This window comes from Cucurbita moschata, unplaced genomic scaffold (assembly GCF_002738365.1).
Source record: "Cucurbita moschata cultivar Rifu unplaced genomic scaffold, Cmos_1.0 Cmo_Scf00010, whole genome shotgun sequence".
Taxonomy (NCBI): Eukaryota; Viridiplantae; Streptophyta; class Magnoliopsida; order Cucurbitales; family Cucurbitaceae; genus Cucurbita; species Cucurbita moschata.
The window spans coordinates 5,433,205-5,449,733 of NW_019268526.1; the positions used below are offsets into that span (position 1 = coordinate 5,433,205).

The 16,529-nt window shown below is 37.2% G+C and overlaps 3 protein-coding genes across 5 annotated transcripts; 2 read left to right on the plus strand and 1 right to left on the minus strand.

Moving 5' to 3' along the window:
- Nucleotides 1-654: 654 nt before the first annotated feature.
- On the minus strand, nt 655-6,510 carry LOC111448109 (zinc transporter ZTP29). 2 transcript variants are annotated; one of them, XM_023087525.1, is made up of 12 exons: nt 6,080-6,510; nt 5,118-5,176; nt 4,338-4,430; nt 4,146-4,235; nt 3,964-4,042; nt 3,804-3,859; nt 3,475-3,531; nt 3,154-3,194; nt 2,483-2,550; nt 2,127-2,183; nt 1,916-2,033; nt 655-918 (listed from the first exon to the last, which is right to left on the minus strand). In XM_023087525.1, the coding sequence occupies exons 1-12, from the start codon at nt 6,141-6,143 to the stop codon at nt 873-875; spliced, it is 828 nt and encodes a 275-aa protein (XP_022943293.1). In that variant the 5' UTR covers nt 6,144-6,510; the 3' UTR covers nt 655-872. The 2 variants fall into 2 exon arrangements, with proteins under 2 accessions (XP_022943293.1, XP_022943294.1); XM_023087526.1 differs by lacking the exon at nt 6,080-6,510 and having other exon boundaries at nt 4,338-4,417.
- A 247-nt stretch (nt 6,511-6,757) lies between these two features.
- Nucleotides 6,758-8,751, plus strand: LOC111449078 (zinc finger A20 and AN1 domain-containing stress-associated protein 8-like). Of its 2 annotated transcripts, none has more exons than XM_023088928.1 (3): nt 6,758-6,834; nt 6,977-7,075; nt 8,083-8,751. In XM_023088928.1, exon 3 carries the CDS (start codon nt 8,096-8,098, stop codon nt 8,582-8,584), a length of 489 nt encoding a protein of 162 aa, XP_022944696.1. In that variant the 5' UTR covers nt 6,758-6,834; nt 6,977-7,075; nt 8,083-8,095; the 3' UTR covers nt 8,585-8,751. The 2 variants fall into 2 exon arrangements, with proteins under 2 accessions (XP_022944696.1, XP_022944695.1); XM_023088927.1 differs by having other exon boundaries at nt 6,977-7,062.
- A 2,709-nt stretch (nt 8,752-11,460) lies between these two features.
- Nucleotides 11,461-14,312, plus strand: LOC111449076 (AP2-like ethylene-responsive transcription factor PLT2). The gene is made up of 10 exons (XM_023088925.1): nt 11,461-11,557; nt 11,652-11,851; nt 11,937-12,342; nt 12,417-12,499; nt 12,625-12,633; nt 12,724-12,812; nt 12,912-12,985; nt 13,063-13,113; nt 13,229-13,305; nt 13,398-14,312. The coding sequence occupies exons 2-10, from the start codon at nt 11,698-11,700 to the stop codon at nt 14,285-14,287; spliced, it is 1,833 nt and encodes a 610-aa protein (XP_022944693.1). The 5' UTR covers nt 11,461-11,557; nt 11,652-11,697; the 3' UTR covers nt 14,288-14,312.
- Nucleotides 14,313-16,529: the final 2,217 nt, after the last annotated feature.

Here is a 16,529-nt window from a genome sequence, read left to right on the forward strand (position 1 = left end):
GATTTTGATGCCTTTAAGAGCTTTTAAGATATTGTATATAATATGATCTTAAACTACATACAGACAAATATGCATGGGGTTGCTTTGGATGTTGGGTTTGCATCTCTTAATAGTTGGGTCCTAAGAAGTATGAATTGAATGATCGGTCCATCCACCGTTGAAACATTGTTGAATCTAAAAGGTTTCTTTTTCCTCTTCCCAATAAAGCTTCAGTTTTGTTTTGCTTTCTGTATCTTTTCTTGGATGAAAACACACACACACACACTCTCTCTCTTTCTTAGGTTTTGATCATGTTGAGTCACTTTAATTTCTTTATCCAACTTTGAATAAAATACAATCAAATGAGCCTCGCGAAAGTTATGGGAATAGACAGCTTCAATCCCATGAATCTCTTGATGCACCATTATTATTATTATGCCCACTTTGTTAAAGTTGACAAGATTGGAATCCCTCCTGCTCTCCGTCTGCACATCTTTCAATTTGCATTTGCTTTCCTTTAAGACGCAAGCCCAGAGGCCCTCTCAGCTCAAACTTGGACGGCCCTAAGGAAGAAATTTTTAACAAGTTGTTCTCTTCATAAGGTCACTTATCAGAAAGTAAGAGAGAATGATGGGGCCATCCAAATAAAGCATAGATACGAGAATGAACACAGAATTGAGATCAACAAGTAAACCAATTCCATTCATTTTTCACTCTGATAAGGTGAAGAGTTCAACTTTTTACACGGAATTGACATTTTTATGGAAGGGGGCTGTGTGCTTGTTGAGGCAAATGACAGGTAACACAGAAATGGTAACCCTTTATTCCCCATGTTCTTTTTTTTCCAGAAAATTTACAACACAGAAATGGCAAGGAACAGAAGAGAAAGGTAACTACAAGCTCAAATCCTCCGGCAGGCTGATTTCCAGAAAATAAAGGCTGCAAAACCAGTGAGATTGTGGCATTAGATACATTATAAATCAAGTAGAAAGAAACAAAGCAGCATATTGTTGAAAGAGCCAAATGCGCGTCCAACCTAACTGTTTTTCTTTCATTTTCTTTTTATCCCTTAACGAATGAACAAGATTCAAGATTTAGCAAGTGAAAGCTCGTAATTACTCCAAGTATGCTTTTCACAAAATTATTCGACATCAGGCAATAACTTGGGTGAATTACCCTTGTTCAAAGAATCTTTCATTTTTTTACTACTCTGGCTTCCATTTTCCTCCTTCCGAGAGGCAGGGTGCTCAAGAGTGGAAGTGGAATTGAAGCATTAATCATTAACATGGGGTAAAAACCCAAGTTCATCGCTAGCAAATATTATTCTCTTTGGGCTTTCCCTTCCGGGCTTCTCAAGGTTTTTAAAACACGTCTGTTGGAGAAAGGTTTCCACACCCTTATAAGGAATACTTCGTTCCTTCTCCAACCAATGAGAGATCTCACAATCCACCCCCTTGGAGGCTCAGCGTCCTCGATGGCACATCGCCCAATATCTAGCTGGGATACCATTTATAACAGTCCAAGCCCACCACTAGCAGATATTGTCCTCTTTAGGCTTTCTCTCAAGGTTTTTAAAATGCGTTTATTGGGGAGAGATTTCCACATCCTTATAAGGAATGTTTCATTCTCCTCTCCAATTGATGTGAGATGTCACACATTCAAGGAAGAAATTAGAAACATAACAAACCCAGAAACCATGGTAGAAATTAACAGCAATAGGGGGAATTTAAGAAGTTAATTCACTTTCATCTCAGCAAGGATCATAAGGTTAAGTTGTTTTCATCAGTTCAAATTTTAATGGATACCAGAGCAGATTGTCATTAACATAACTACATAGAAGGCTGTGAATTTTAATGGAAAATTTTGTTTAACATGCAGGAAAAGAAAAGGAGTAATGCATCAAGATGGTCGGCTACTTCTTCCCATGTTTTCTTACCTTGCAGACATACAAGCCATTCCTAAGAAGACGACCTTCACAGCTTGCTTCTGTCCAGCATAATCAAATGCCAAAGGCAGCATTTCATGCAGAGTTAGAAACGCCATTATTCCGCCAACTGAAAGCATGAAATAAATAGAATAAAACAATGTCCAAAGGATAAAAAATGTCTTCCTTCAATTTCTAAGTCAAGTACTCTGTTTTGCAATACCAGATCCTAGTAGACCTTCCAGAATTTCAGGACTCAAGCTGCTTGGAAATAAGTAGGCTGCAGAAAAAATGCAGTTAAATACTGAACATTCCATGTGTCCCCTTCAAGGCATTGGTTACAAGTCCCAAGTTAAACACCATATAACAAATCTGCCAGTATTATCAATGCATTTGGTCGAAATAGATCATACTTTAAGCCAGAAAATGATATCCCTATCTAAAATTGATGTTCACACATCATTAACGGCACTTACTCTTACATTATAATAATGCATGCGTAACACTTTGGAAATTCAGCTTACATTTTCAGCGAAAGAACATCTAGATTCAGCGTCTCTTTAGTGCAGTTGGACTTACCTACAATTACAACACCGAGGGGCTCAGCAAAACCAGAGAGAGTAGCCAACTTGAATGCCTGCCATTTGCTGAGCACAAAAAACAACAAGAAATTAACCATATTCAATCCTTTAAATTGGACAAGGTAAAGATGTGAAAAAACATGCCAGTCCAAGCCCACATATAGCAAATATTGTCCTATTTGGGCTTTCCTTTTTGGGTTTTCCCTTAAGGTTTTTAAAACGAGTCTGCCAGGGAGGGGATTCCACACCTTTATAAGGCATCATTCTCCTCTCCAACCGATGTGGGATTTCACAATCCACCCCTCTTGGAGGCCCAACGTCCTTACTAACACATTGCTCAGTGTTTAAAACCTTGAAAACCTTGAAGGGAAGCCCAAAAGGAAAAGCCCAAAGAGGACAATATTTGCTAGCAGTGGGCTTGGAAGACTTGAGAGGTAATGATAACGGCTTGAACTAACAATATTTGGGGTAAAAAATTTCGTAAGTGACCAACAACAAAACTTGAACCCATCATCTAAATGTTTCTAAAACTTACAATTTGATTGAGGGAAATTCATTGGAAATTGAGTCAGTCGACAACACATTTCATATGAGAGGAAATGATTAACGAAAGCATGAAAATTTTGAGTTTACCCCAATTCATAACATAAACTGAAATTATTCACTAACCTCTGTGTAGCAAAATAAACAGGAAGCGCAACAGCTATACCCTGCATAATATTACAAGAGTCAAGACCTAACATAGATAATTTCCATGTGGCATTTCCCTAAATTTTTATCCCACCAGCGTCAATCAAAGCCCAAATAAACTGATGGATAGAATCATACCAACGAGAGGCACTAATAAATATTTATTCAAAAACTATCTGGTTGCACCCAGCATCAGGTTATTAAGTCCAGGTAATCCAATGAAGAAAAATGCTAAAATGATATGGACACCTATTTCCAGAGAAAAGCGTAATGTAGGCTATGTAACAAGAAAATAAATACCTCTGGTATGTTGTGCAAGGCAATGGCTAAGGCTAAGTTTAGACCAACACGAAGGCCCTACATAAAATTAAAAAGAAATTGATTGGTGTCAGCAATTATAAGCAATAGGGCTCAGAAAAACCAAAATTTTAACTATCACCAATGAAAATATTGAATTCAATAGGGCTCGTTCATATAAATGAATAAGCAACATTCCAACATGAAGGCATTTACAGTTTTGTTAAGCAGAAAATAAATACCTTTTATGAAGTTTATTATTTGAGTTCTTTAAGCTGAGATCAAACTACATTATCCCATTTCAATTTAAGAAGGGTTATGCTGAGGTGTACCTTAATTGATCCAAGAAAGACAGCCATTCCTTCTGGAAAATTATGTAAACTTATTCCTGCATTTCATTAGACTAAATTAACGATGTTCTTGCTTCTTGGACAAATTGTTAGAGAATATAAACTTGTACCATTTATACATGACAGTTGTATATGTATATACCTATTGCTGTTATTATGCCACTGAACAGAACCTGACGGCGATGCTTTTTCATAATGTCCTTCCCCCCTTCGTCATCGTCCTATTATCCAACATAGAGAGTCAAACTCTAGATAAATTAATATTACTCTTTCTAAGAATGCTTTAAGGAGCAGAAAGTGAGTTTAAACGAGAATAGTTACAACCTTCTTACGTTTGGTATCTGAACCAGGAGCAAGTGTGGGTTCTGGGATAAAATGAGCAACAAATGCAAAGAAGATAACACCTGCAAAAAACTGCAGTACGGATAAAAAGACACTTCATGAATGTACAAGTACTGAAATCATTCAATAAAGACTCATGACATGTATCAGATGAAATGCTGAATAATTATTTACCCAAAGATTTCCTTTTAAGAATCCAATTGAGTTAATCGCATTATGAGCTAAATCCAGGAACGAAATGCTCAACATTAAACCTGCAGCAAAGCCCTGCATTTCAGACTCGGTGATTTAGACTAATCCATAGAGTAGAACTGAAATTAACATATAAGTTAATGCCCACATGGTAACAAAATGATGTATTTAACAACACTCCTTATTGCAAGAATTATGATTATTTTAAACTTAGAAGAAGTGAATACTATATTGCACGAGTGACCCAAATATAAACTTGAGCTACCAAAATTCATGCTAAATTACTACAATTAGAAAGAGTTGTGGTTCCAATTGGATTCAATCTCAGAAAATATTCCATTCCTTCGAAGATGGGTAAAAGGAACAGGAGAGAAGAAGAAAAGGCACAGTTTCCACCTTTGTTAAAGGTAAGGCAGTGCCCCTTTCTTCATCTTCTTTATTCTTCTTCTTCCTTTTTCTAATCTATGTTTTACACTTTCTTTCTTTCTTTTCCTCTCTTTCTTTTATTTTAAAATTTTCTAAAGAGATCGAGGAAGAATCCACATGGTCCAAAATAGGCACACCGAGCTGTAAGGAATGATATAATCATATAGCAACGATAAGGTATTGTAGTCAATTTCATGGACAACGAAGTAAAAATAACAGATAAGAAAACGTTTAGCCTTTCATCACCACAATTGAACAATATTCTAGGGTTGATTTATGCTACAAAGCTATCCCCCATCCCCAAAAGAATCAAAAAAGGAAACCTCCAAGCATCACCTGTAAAAGACCGAGCATCTTCAAATTTGGGGCTCCGCTAAGAATCACAAAAAGTGCACCTGTTCCAAATGTTAGAATAGAAATGAGTCTGATGCTTTAAAATGCTAATGGACCAGAAGTGATAAGAAGGTGTCAAGGCTCAATATGGACACTATGCCACTAAAATTGTAAATAATTAAGTTCCAAGCCCCGTACAGAGAGAGAGGAAAGAGACCATGCTGGTTCTTCTTTGTCAAAATTAAGCATGGATAATGGAAAGTTGGAAGTAACGATTGTGTACAACAGGACTCGTAAAACTAATTTCACACAATGAAACAAAAGAAGTTGTGGAAAATAGAAATTACAAGTTAATCATACGAGACCAATGAATGAATTCAACAAGGCCGTGAGAATGACTTTGAGGTGCTCTTGTCTACAAGAATGGGCACTGTAGCCGGTGAACAAAAACGGGGGTAACTGGGTTTTCGGCAATGAAGAATATGGTACAAGATCTGTTCTATAGGGTTATGCACCTGTGTCCTTGAGTTCTAAGAACTCAGAACTAGAAAACGATCATCTATATAAGAACAGCAGTAAATTTTCCCAGGATTTTCAAAAGCCGACTTCAAAACCTCATAACCAGATAGATATATTGTAACCATGTAACATTCACGATTTCGAGACTGTAAAGACTAGATAAAGAACAATCCCAACTAACTTGCCAAACATCAATTTACTTCTTGACATATCGAATCCAAGAAACATTTCATATTAAATTTGGTCTCAAGGCCCAATTGACAAATACTTCAAAATGTAACCAAAGATAATCAAGAATGAAGAACAAACGAAAATAAAAAAAGAAACAAGAAAGGAAGAAAAGAAAACCCAGGCAAGTACCCAGTGAGGTCCGCTAAGAATCCATGAGATAATTCTGAATTGAAACCAGACCCACAGAGCATATAACGAGAATAAACTTGACTAACCTAGAGAAGTACTGAATCCCCCCAGAAGCGAAAGTGCAAGAGCTACCAACACCTGAGAAGCCATGGAGGTCTTGTAGAGTTGTATCGGTAAGAACAGTGTGGAACCCCCGAAATACTCGAGGGCTTTTAAAACCTTCCAAATTCAGAGAAATTGGCGACAGAAAGATAGCAATAGAGAGAGAAATGTTCAAGGGATACTACGCGCGCAAGTGAAGGAGATGACTGAATTCTGTAAGCGGCGAGGAACTTGCCGCCGCTACAGAAGCACTATATAATAGGATTAGAAAACTGTTTTGTTTTCTTCAGTTGCAAAATGGATTAGAGGAATTTGAGTGCGCGAGTGCGCGCGTGTGAGAATCTTCGCTGGCGAGAAGAAAAGATGTTTAGGAAAATCGTTCAAGAAAGTTTACACTTTTTGTTTCAGTTTGGGTTTCGGTTACCTTGCTCTATCCAAATATTATCTGTGTTTTTATATATATATTTGGTGTAATAACGCAGGAAAAGAATATCGATCATCTTGCTGTTTGTTTGAATTAAAATTTAAGACGGAGGGGAGGGAGACCAAGAGACCAATAGAGAGATGCCACGTGTATGGAGTGGTCAGGTCAGTGAAGAGCTTTCGCTGCTGACGCTAATCCTACAAGGACAGCGAGAAGAAACGCTCTCTCTCTCTCTCTCTCCCTCTCTCTCTCTCTCTCTCCCTCCCTCCCTCCCTCCCTCCCTCCCTCCTCGGTGGTGATTCAAAAGCTATTGAGGTTAGGTTTTTAAATTGCTCCCTTTTTTTGCGCCAATTGATTTGGATTAAATCTTAATTGATTGTTTAAGCTATCAGTTCAGAGTAATTCCACCTCGACCCTGATTTTCTTTTGTCGTTTCATGTATATTTATATACATTAGAAGCCGGGGTTGGTTATACTTCCCATGGGATTCTGAGTTCTTCGATCGAGATTAAAGATTCGTCTCTCGGATATATCCTTCGTCAGGTTAGGGCTTATGGTCTGTTCCTCGTGTTGCCTTCTTTGAATACTCCTTTCGCTGCTGAAACTTTTCAACTGTGTTGTTGTGTACAAACAGAGTGGGGGTTTGGGATTTTTTTTTATTTTTTTATTTTTTGAGTATTTTTGTTGCCTACTGATTGGTGTTTCGTGGGTTTGCCAAGCTGTGTATGCCATTGAAACGTATTCAAACTTCATATGATTCTATATGGTGACTGCATTACAAGTCTTGTATACAGTTGGGTTGCTAGAAATGTAGAGAACATGGCAGTGGTTATGAAATTAAGCTTCAAATCATTACTAGCTGACACTTTATCCTGTGGAAAGCGAACAGAGGTTTAAGAATTCTTCAACGAAGGATGGAAGAGGGGTATCTGAAGAGATTGATACTTAGGCTTGCTGATTTCCATCTTCTTTTATCCTACTTACTCTGCTTAAAAGTTCAAATGTGGTATGGTAATTTGTTGTTTCCACTCTCCAGACAGGACATTGGTCTAACTATCTCATTTCAAGCCTATCTAGCAATACTTCATTTCAAAATGAAGCATGGACGTAAAGAATTTTTTATTACCAGCATAAACTTATCATATCAATGTCTTGTGGTATACTTTTGGAATAGTTGTGAGTTTAGAGAACCAGAGTGATATGAGTAGAACTTGAGGACCAGAGTGATATAAATAGAAGTTTATAGACGTAAATGATAATTGGTAGTTGGAGCCAATAATAGTTTTCAGCATTTGAGATGCCGTCTCTGGATATATTGCTTCCTACTTCCTTCAACTATAATTTCTTTCTATGCATCATCCATTCCAAACTGGGACATGAGAAAGATTCCTGAGTTTTGAATATTTACAGGGTACGAACGACGAGAAATACTTTATGTTCCAAGTGATTCGCCTTTGTGGTTTTAAACCAACCTTAAGCATTGTGCACCACTCTTTGCCTTTTTTTGTTTAAAATTGCATCTTCTTTTCTTTTTGAGTATTTTTTGGAGTGATTTTAATGCAGTATACTCTGAAAGATGGATTCTCATGATGAGGCTGGATGCCAAGCTCCTCCGGAGGGTCCTTTCCTGTGCATCAACAACTGTGGCTTCTTCGGTAGTGTAGCCACTAAGAACATGTGCTCCAAGTGTCATAAAGACGTGATGCTGAAACAAGATCAGGCTAAGCTTGCTGCTTCATCTATTGAAAATTTTGTCAATGGATCGTCTAGTAGCTTTAAGGAAGTGCCTGAAAGTGTTAGCAATGATGCCATTTTTGTGGAACCAAAGACTGGTGAATCACATACACTGCCAGCAATGGGATCTGTGGAAGGTGAGAAACCAAAAAATGAGGGTCCAAAACGTTGCAACTCTTGTAACAAGCGTGTTGGTTTAACCGGGTTCAATTGTCGGTGTGGTAATGTATTTTGTACAGTTCATCGTTACTCTGACAAACATGACTGCCCCTTTGATTACCACATGGCTGCTCAAAATGCCATATCGAAAGCCAACCCAGAAGCTCGATAAGATCTAGATTTCTCAGTACAAGTATGTGTCCTAAATTGATATTCATATCCAGCTGTGAGATGGCTTCTGATTTGCTGCAAATCTATGTATTCTCGCATTATGTTCATATATATGTTGATGATATTACAGTTACAATATATCTGAGCTGTGTTCTGGTCTTGCATCAACTTGGGAATCTTCTCCCTCCTTGTTCTCTGCTGAACTACCAATCGAAATAAGTTCAGCTGAATTTACTTTTGGAGACAAATAGAAAATAGAAGCTTAAAGCTGAAAACTTGATCTCTCTTTAAGCATAGCCTGTTAATTTGCATTAAACTTTGAGCATGATTCTGAATGTCAGATAATGTTTGTAAGAGAAAAGTATTTTGTGCAGCGCAAAAGAAAGATTCTGGTTTTGGTTTCCAAGTTGAAAGGAAGAAGGAAAAGGAGGTTTTCAGTTGTATTGAGAAGACATGAGGATCGCCAATGGGCTGAAACAATGAGGTGTGGACACACTTGGGTTAGTTGCAGGCTTGTTTTACAGCCCAAGAAATGGGTTGATGGAAGTTTATCTTCTTTGATGTTTGGTTTATTATATATGAATAAGCTTGAGATTTGAAGTGCACGTCCCAAGGAGACAAGATCAAATTATTTAGTTGTAGTAGAAACATAATTGCATAGTTAAATTAGGAGTGGTCCTCCAGGTTTGTGAGGAATTGATGAACTGTGAAAGAATGCATAGCATAGCATATACCAAAATGTAGAAAATAATGGAGAAGTGAAGAAGCATTGAATGTATATGAGCATAATAATATTATAGGAAGCAATGGGTTGGGTTGGGTTGAGTTTTAGTTTAGTTTAGTTTCGTGGGAATTGCATAGAACGAGACAATGCGATGCACATGCCCTTCCAAGATGCATGTCTCGTGGGAATTAACAATTTTGAACTCACCTTCCAATTCTGTCGACCTCATTTTTTCTTACTGCCTGTCATGCAACTTGCTCTCAACATCTTTAAATAATCGAATCTCATCACTTCTATTTCCTTCCTCATCAAATCACTCCATCGTTCTATGTATAAATTTCTAAACTTAAACATGGTCCAAACACTACAATTTAATTACCATTTTGTACACCGGTGGTCGAGAGCTGAATATAACTCGGGATTTGCTGCAATTTTAATTTCTTAATCCATCTCTATATAAATAAATAAAAGCGACACGACGAACACATTGATGTCGTGATTAGAAATATACAAGGATTGATAAATGTCTTTGTAAATCAAATAATTTATATCAATTGTATTTATATGGGTACTATGAAGACTAATACTAAGATTGCGCTAATTAATGTGGCCATTATGAATGATCCCAAGAAATTTTTTTTTTTTTTTTTTTTGCAGTATATCCCAAGAAATAATTAAAGAGTTGGAAATAAAAGTAAAAGGAAGAGTATATGGAGATGTAATTGAGGTTTGAATGAAATAGTAATAGGTGTAGATGGATGAGAGTGAAAGAAGAAGGCAGGAAAGCAAAGCGTTTGTGATGAAACCCTAACCCTAACCCTAACCCTAACCCAAAATGTTGAATAGAATATGAATATGAATGGAAGAATTGGTTTGATGGGTTGTTTGGATTCGAGGCGACACGAGCACTTTCCCGGCGATTCCTCCCAGTAGGCATCGGGAAAGTGTCCCCCCCCAAATACTTTTTCCCTTTTATGTATGGGTTCTCGAGTGCCTGTTTCTCCATAAACGCCCTCTTCTCCTCTTCTTATTTACTCTTCCTATCCTTTTCCCCCTCCTCTAAACCCCTTTTCCCATACGCAATCAAGCAATCAAACAAACAAACAAACAAACAAACCCATTTACTTTCACACTTGCATTCTGAGTCAGTCAACGCAAACTTGCATTACTAACTAAGAACAAACAAATTCTCACCTTTTAACTCTTTCTTCCCTGACACTGGAGAGGTTTGTCAGGACCATACCTACCTACACATGGATTTCCTTTCCAATTCTTCTCTTTTTATTATATCCGGAGAGCAGAGAAAAATAATAATAATAATAATAGTGAACCCTTCCTTTTCTTTTTTAATATATACATACAGAATGTGATTGTTCTTGGGGGGTCTTTGAGGGGTCCGAATACCGATTAGGTGGTCAACATATTTAAGCTTGGGGAGTCCCGCTGATTCTTTTTTGCTTTTATTAATTTCACTCAACCCCCCTCCCTCCATTTTCATATTCCTTACACCCCATGCTCTACCTTCCAACCACGGACCAACCCTTTCACCACCACATCAAACTCAATACGTCCCATGCAGATGGGTTTCTTTCTTTCATCCTTCTAAACCGATAAAACCCTTTTCAAGTGAACATGATATGATATGTGATATGATATGTGATATGAAGGAGGGAGAGAGATTGAAAGTTTACGTAACAGTATTTATCTCTCTCGAGAGAGAGAGAGAGAGAGAAAGATATGATTTTTGAGTGTGGCAATGCTGGGGTTTGAGGAGTCATAATTGAAGAGATCGAGGACGGGAGTTCCGATATTCCAAGTTGGTGAGAGAGAGAAAGATTGGATTTTTGCAGTTGGAGTTGAGGATTTGTCTGAGTGTGCAGACACAAGGATCTCGACTTCAACTAAAATAATGTAACCTTCTTCTTTATATATAATTATTTCAAATGCTTTGGAAAGGGTAACACCATACTACAACACCATTTTCTCTTCTTTTCTCTTCCTTTCTCTTCTTCTCTCTTCTTCTCTAAATAATAATAATAATAATAATAATAATCATCATCATCATAATAAATGCTTAATTAATTCATTCATTCATTTTTTGTTTAAATTAAGTACTTTGTATCTCTCTCAAATTCTCTTTTTAGCCTCTTCCCCTTCCTCCCCACCTTTTCACTCTGTCTCCTCAATTACATGCTTCTCTTCCAAGCCCTTAACAAACAACCAAACCCTAATCTACACTCTTTTTAAAGGGTAACCCTAATCCCCTCTATATATTATCTCAACTCTCTTGCTTTTCTCTTCTCTCATATTACTTTGTTGCAATGGAATTTCCCCATTTTTTCAGGCTGAAGAAGAAGAAGAAGAAGAATAAGAAGTAGGAGAAGAAGAATATGGGATCCATGAACTCCAACAATTGGCTTTCCTTTCCACTTTCACCCACTAATCCCTCTTTGCCTCCACATCTTCAAACACCAACTCATGCCCATCACTTCTCTTTGGGAAATTTGGAGAATGACAATATGGATATCCCATTTCAAACCCACGGTAATCATTTTTATCCTCTCTTTTTTTTTTTACTGCTTCATTTTTATCCTCTTTCAAATTCTCCATATGCATATGCTTGTTGTAGAGTGGAATCTGATAAGTGGTCAAGGTGGAGGTGAAGTTCCGAAAGTAGCAGACTTTTTAGGCGTAAGCAAGGCAGAAAATGAGGCAGATCTCATTGGGTTTAACCAAATTCATGAAGCGAATGATACGGATTACTTGTTTCCAATCACAAGATTGGTTCCTCTTCAACAACACCCAACACCCGCGGCTGCTCCCATCAATATGGACTCTACTACTAACTATGACCCTCAAGATAACTCCAACAGCTTGCAGTCTTTGACACTTTCAATGGGCAGTGGGAAGCCCTCTACTTGTGAAACCAGCTCCACCCCTGACAATGCAAACAATAATACCACTCTCGATGTCACTCCTAGAAGAACTTTGGACACTTTTGGGCAAAGGACTTCAATTTATCGCGGAGTGACCAGGTATTGAATGGTTATGGGTCTGATGCTATGTTAAATTCGTGACTTAATCTGAGCCTTTGTATGGTAAATTGTAGGCATAGATGGACGGGAAGGTATGAAGCACATTTATGGGATAATAGTTGCAGGAGGGAAGGGCAGTCGAGGAAGGGTCGCCAAGGTGAAACCTTTTTCTTTTTCTTTTTTCATTTTGATTATAAAGAAAAAGCTATATAAAGGCTGCACCTAACTTTGTTTGACTTTCTTACATGCTGATCTTTGTCTCTGCCATCATCTGTGGAGCAGTCTATTTGGGTGAGTGTTACTTTTGTTCCCATCACTGTCTCTGTGTATATATTTAATTTGTAATTGAGGATTAAATTATTTGTTTGAAATGATGGGCAGGTGGGTATGACAAAGAAGATAAAGCAGCTAGGGCTTATGATCTTGCTGCATTGAAGTATTGGGGAACATCCACCACCACCAACTTTCCTGTAATCTACCACTTTTCACACTAATTTTTAACATTCATGTTCTTATTATTATATATAATTTCCAAATTTCATGAACTATTTTTTTCTTTTTTATTGCAGATTAGTAACTACGAGAAGGAAGTTGAGGAAATGAAGCACATGACAAGACAAGAATTTGTGGCTTCCATTAGAAGGTGGTCCTACTTCTAGTTTTAATTCTATCATTGTTTCCTCTAAGATTTGTTGTAAGTATACGTGCGTTTGATTTCAGGAAGAGTAGTGGGTTTTCAAGGGGCGCGTCAATGTATCGTGGAGTTACAAGGTTCAATATTTATTTTATTTTATTTTATTTTTCATCACAGCAACTCTATGTAATTAAGTATATAAATATATATATATATATATATATATATATATATATGTGGGCGTTAAAATAGGCACCACCAGCATGGGAGATGGCAGGCTAGGATTGGCAGAGTGGCAGGAAACAAAGATCTTTATTTGGGAACCTTCAGTAAGTTAGTTAGTTAGTTAGTTGTTAACTTTATATCTTTGTTATGGTATAGTTTTGATGGATGAATGGATGGATGTTGGTATGGGTTGTAGGCACGGAAGAGGAGGCAGCAGAGGCATACGACATAGCGGCCATAAAATTCAGAGGGCTTAATGCAGTCACCAACTTTGACATGAGCCGTTACGACGTGAAAAGCATACTAGAGAGCAACACGCTCCCAATAGGCGGCGGTGCTGCCAAACGTCTGAAAGAGGCACAAGCCATCGAGTCGTCTCGAAAGCGGGACGAAATGATTGCGCTTGGTTCCTCCTCTTCTTTCCAATATGGAAGCTCATCATCGTCTAGTAATTCCTCCAATCACAGGCTACAACAACAACAACAACCCTCTTACCCTCTACTCCAACAGCCTAATTTGAATATGGACCACCATCACCACCACCACCACCACCACCTTCAAACCCAGCCTTTCCTCTCTCTTCAAAACCACCACGACATTTCTCAATACACCAACGATCCCTCCTCCTTTCACCACTCTTCTACTTACATGCACACCCAACTCCAGCTTCACCACCACCAATCTGATAATGCCCCTTATCCTAACAACAACAACAACAACCATCAATTCTACGGCGGCGCTGGTGGTGGGTATCTTCATAACCATCCGGGTTTGCTCCATGGGATGATCAACATGGGCGGCGGTGGCGGAGGGTCTAATTTGGAGAGTAGTAACAACAACAATAATGCGTTGTCCAGTGCAAATCATTTTGAGAATCCTAATAATAATAGTAATGGAGGGTATCTTGGGAATGCATTTGGGATGGGTTCTACATCGGCCACCGCGAACAACGGCGCCCCAGCTGAAGAATACGCACTGGTTAAGGTTGACTATGATATGCCGCCTAATGCTGGTGGGTATGGTAGCTGGTCGGGGGATTCGGTGCAGGGTTCTAACCCTGGGGTTTTCTCCATGTGGAACGATTGATATATGATTATAATGAATTATTAATGCGGTGGAGGGGTGGAGGGGGGGAGGGTGTATTTTTTTTTTGCTTCCTTTTTTTGGGGTTATTGATTAAGAACTGGGATTCCATTTTCCAAATGTAAACTCTTGAAGTATTTAAGAGTAACGGAATGTGTGTTTTTTTCCTTGAGAAGAACATAGACACAGCGGCGGCAACGGCGACGGTGACGGGAAGTAGCGGCGGAGAAGATAAAAGCATAAAAGAAGTGTCCTTAAATATTTGAAGAATGTGTTTGTGTGTTTGTAATGACTGTATCCATGACCCTTATATTTAACCTGTTCTTTACGCCTATATCTCTCCATTTTATTCCACTCCGTCGTCTTTCACCTAACAACAACCACAACAAGCTTCTATTCTGATTCCCTTCTCAGGATCACACCCAACTCCGTGTTTATTTAGTTTTTCAGTTTATCGTTTCAAAAGAAGAACATAGGAGAATTATTGTTGGGCCCAAAACTAATGTGGGCCGGATACCTACATTCATTTAATCTCCTAATTAATTCCCAATAATATTCATTCATAAAAATATTACACTTCCAAATTGGAAAAATAATTGGGTTAGTACAATGTAAATAATAGTTGAATTATTGAATTAAATGGGAATGAGTAAATGATGAAGAATTGGCGTCATCATAATAATTACAAATTTCAGAAAAAGAAAAGGGGTTTTCAGTCATTATATTTGGGCAGTGCATGATTCCAGCAATTAATACACACTCGCATGTATTATAAATATATAAAGTCAAGCAAGTTGATGTGATGCGGGCAGCCATGATGGTGTACTCGTGTGACACCATACACCACAATATCCTATCATATCCTACGAAATTCAACCTATAAATTGGAATCATAATGCAATAAAATGATTAGTAGGTGTACCCGATATTTGAACTCGATACGGTCAAATATTTGGGGAGGTGGGCTTTGTGCTGCTTCCCACTTATAGCCCATTATCCACTCACTCTCTTTTTTTCTTTCCTCTAAGATATCATAAATTAATTTCCGTACTCTTTTTAAATAAATAAATAAATTCATTAAGTTAGACATTTATAAACATTTTAAGGCCTATTATATAGAAGGAAATAGTGTTGAAAAACAAAGAAACAAAAAGGGGTGATCTTTTTTAATGGCGAAATCATGGCCGACAAGTGCAACACCAAAGTGTATTTAGCCTTTACCTTTTAATTTCTCTATTTAGTTTTTTCGCCCAAAAACCAAATGATGCCCCGACAGGAATACATTTTATGATTTTCCATAAACAATAATAAGTGGGGTTTTTCTGTCCCTAAAAATCTATCACTTCCTTTTCTATTTACTACTCTTAGTTATATTTCACATATATATATATATATATATATTCTTAAATTTCTTTATATATATATATACATATAAATCCAATGCGTTTTGGTAGCTTTTTTTATTCTTCCTCTTCTTCTTAATGTTGGTTGAATGATTGTTATTTTATTGATCATACAGTAATTATTACAATATTGTAATATTTATAAAATGTAAAATATTAAGGGCGGCACCTAAATGAATTAAAATTTCAGTCGAGGACAGCCTAAAGGGTGAAAAAGACATTTGGGAGTCTGAATTTTGTATATATAGACCTCCTTTATGTAGCTCATTAATTAATTCAACTTTATTAGTTTCACACATGCTGATGCCCTCTTCTTTTTCTTTTGTCCCATCCTTTAAATTATATGCTATTTTTTCCAACAGATGCTAATTAAACCTTTTGATTGCAGGAAAAAAAAAAAAAGTTTAATAAAAATTCATGTTATATCATATTTCACCCTGAATTTCTAATTACATATAATTCCGTCACCGATTTGAACCAAACCAATATAAAAATTATAAAAAATCTGATAAAATCATAGACACATGAAATGTAATATTAGTTTTATAATATCATATCATATACCAAGCATTTAACTTTTTTTTTTTATATTTTAAATAATTTTGTTTTTATTTAATAATAGAGGATAACCTAATCCTATAGCCTATGCGCTCCCTACTCAACTTTGTTGATGGCTTTCGGTTTTTAAGGGATTAGTTGCTTAACAAAGCATTCACTGTTTGAGTAGTCTTAATTCAATTTCAAATATAGAATTGACAAAGAAGACAAGGCCGTGTGAATTAAAAAACATTGCTTCTATTGTACCATGTTGTCTTGGTGCCAAAATTTCAAATTAAATTCTG

What these genes read in the sequence shown, in the direction of transcription:
- LOC111449076 (XM_023088925.1), top strand. Translation starts at nt 11,698, where the DNA reads ATGGGATCCATGAACTCCAACAATTGGCTTTCCTTTCCACTTTCACCC. An exon ending in ATTTATCGCGGAGTGACCAG is followed by an intron (nt 12,343 to 12,416) that starts GTATTGAATGGT and finishes GGTAAATTGTAG; the next exon opens with GCATAGATGGACGGGAAGGT. An exon ending in TCTTTATTTGGGAACCTTCA is followed by an intron (nt 13,306 to 13,397) that starts GTAAGTTAGTTA and finishes TATGGGTTGTAG; the next exon opens with GCACGGAAGAGGAGGCAGCA.
- LOC111449078 (XM_023088928.1), top strand. Translation starts at nt 8,096, where the DNA reads ATGGATTCTCATGATGAGGCTGGATGCCAAGCTCCTCCGGAGGGTCCT.
- LOC111448109 (XM_023087525.1), bottom strand. Translation starts at nt 6,143, where the DNA reads ATGGCTTCTCAGGTGTTGGTAGCTCTTGCACTTTCGCTTCTGGGGGGA. An exon ending in GGGATTCAGTACTTCTCTAG is followed by an intron (nt 5,177 to 6,079) that starts GTTAGTCAAGTT and finishes CATTTGGAACAG; the next exon opens with GTGCACTTTTTGTGATTCTT. An exon ending in CCTCGGTGTTGTAATTGTAG is followed by an intron (nt 2,184 to 2,482) that starts GTAAGTCCAACT and finishes TTTTTTCTGCAG; the next exon opens with CCTACTTATTTCCAAGCAGC.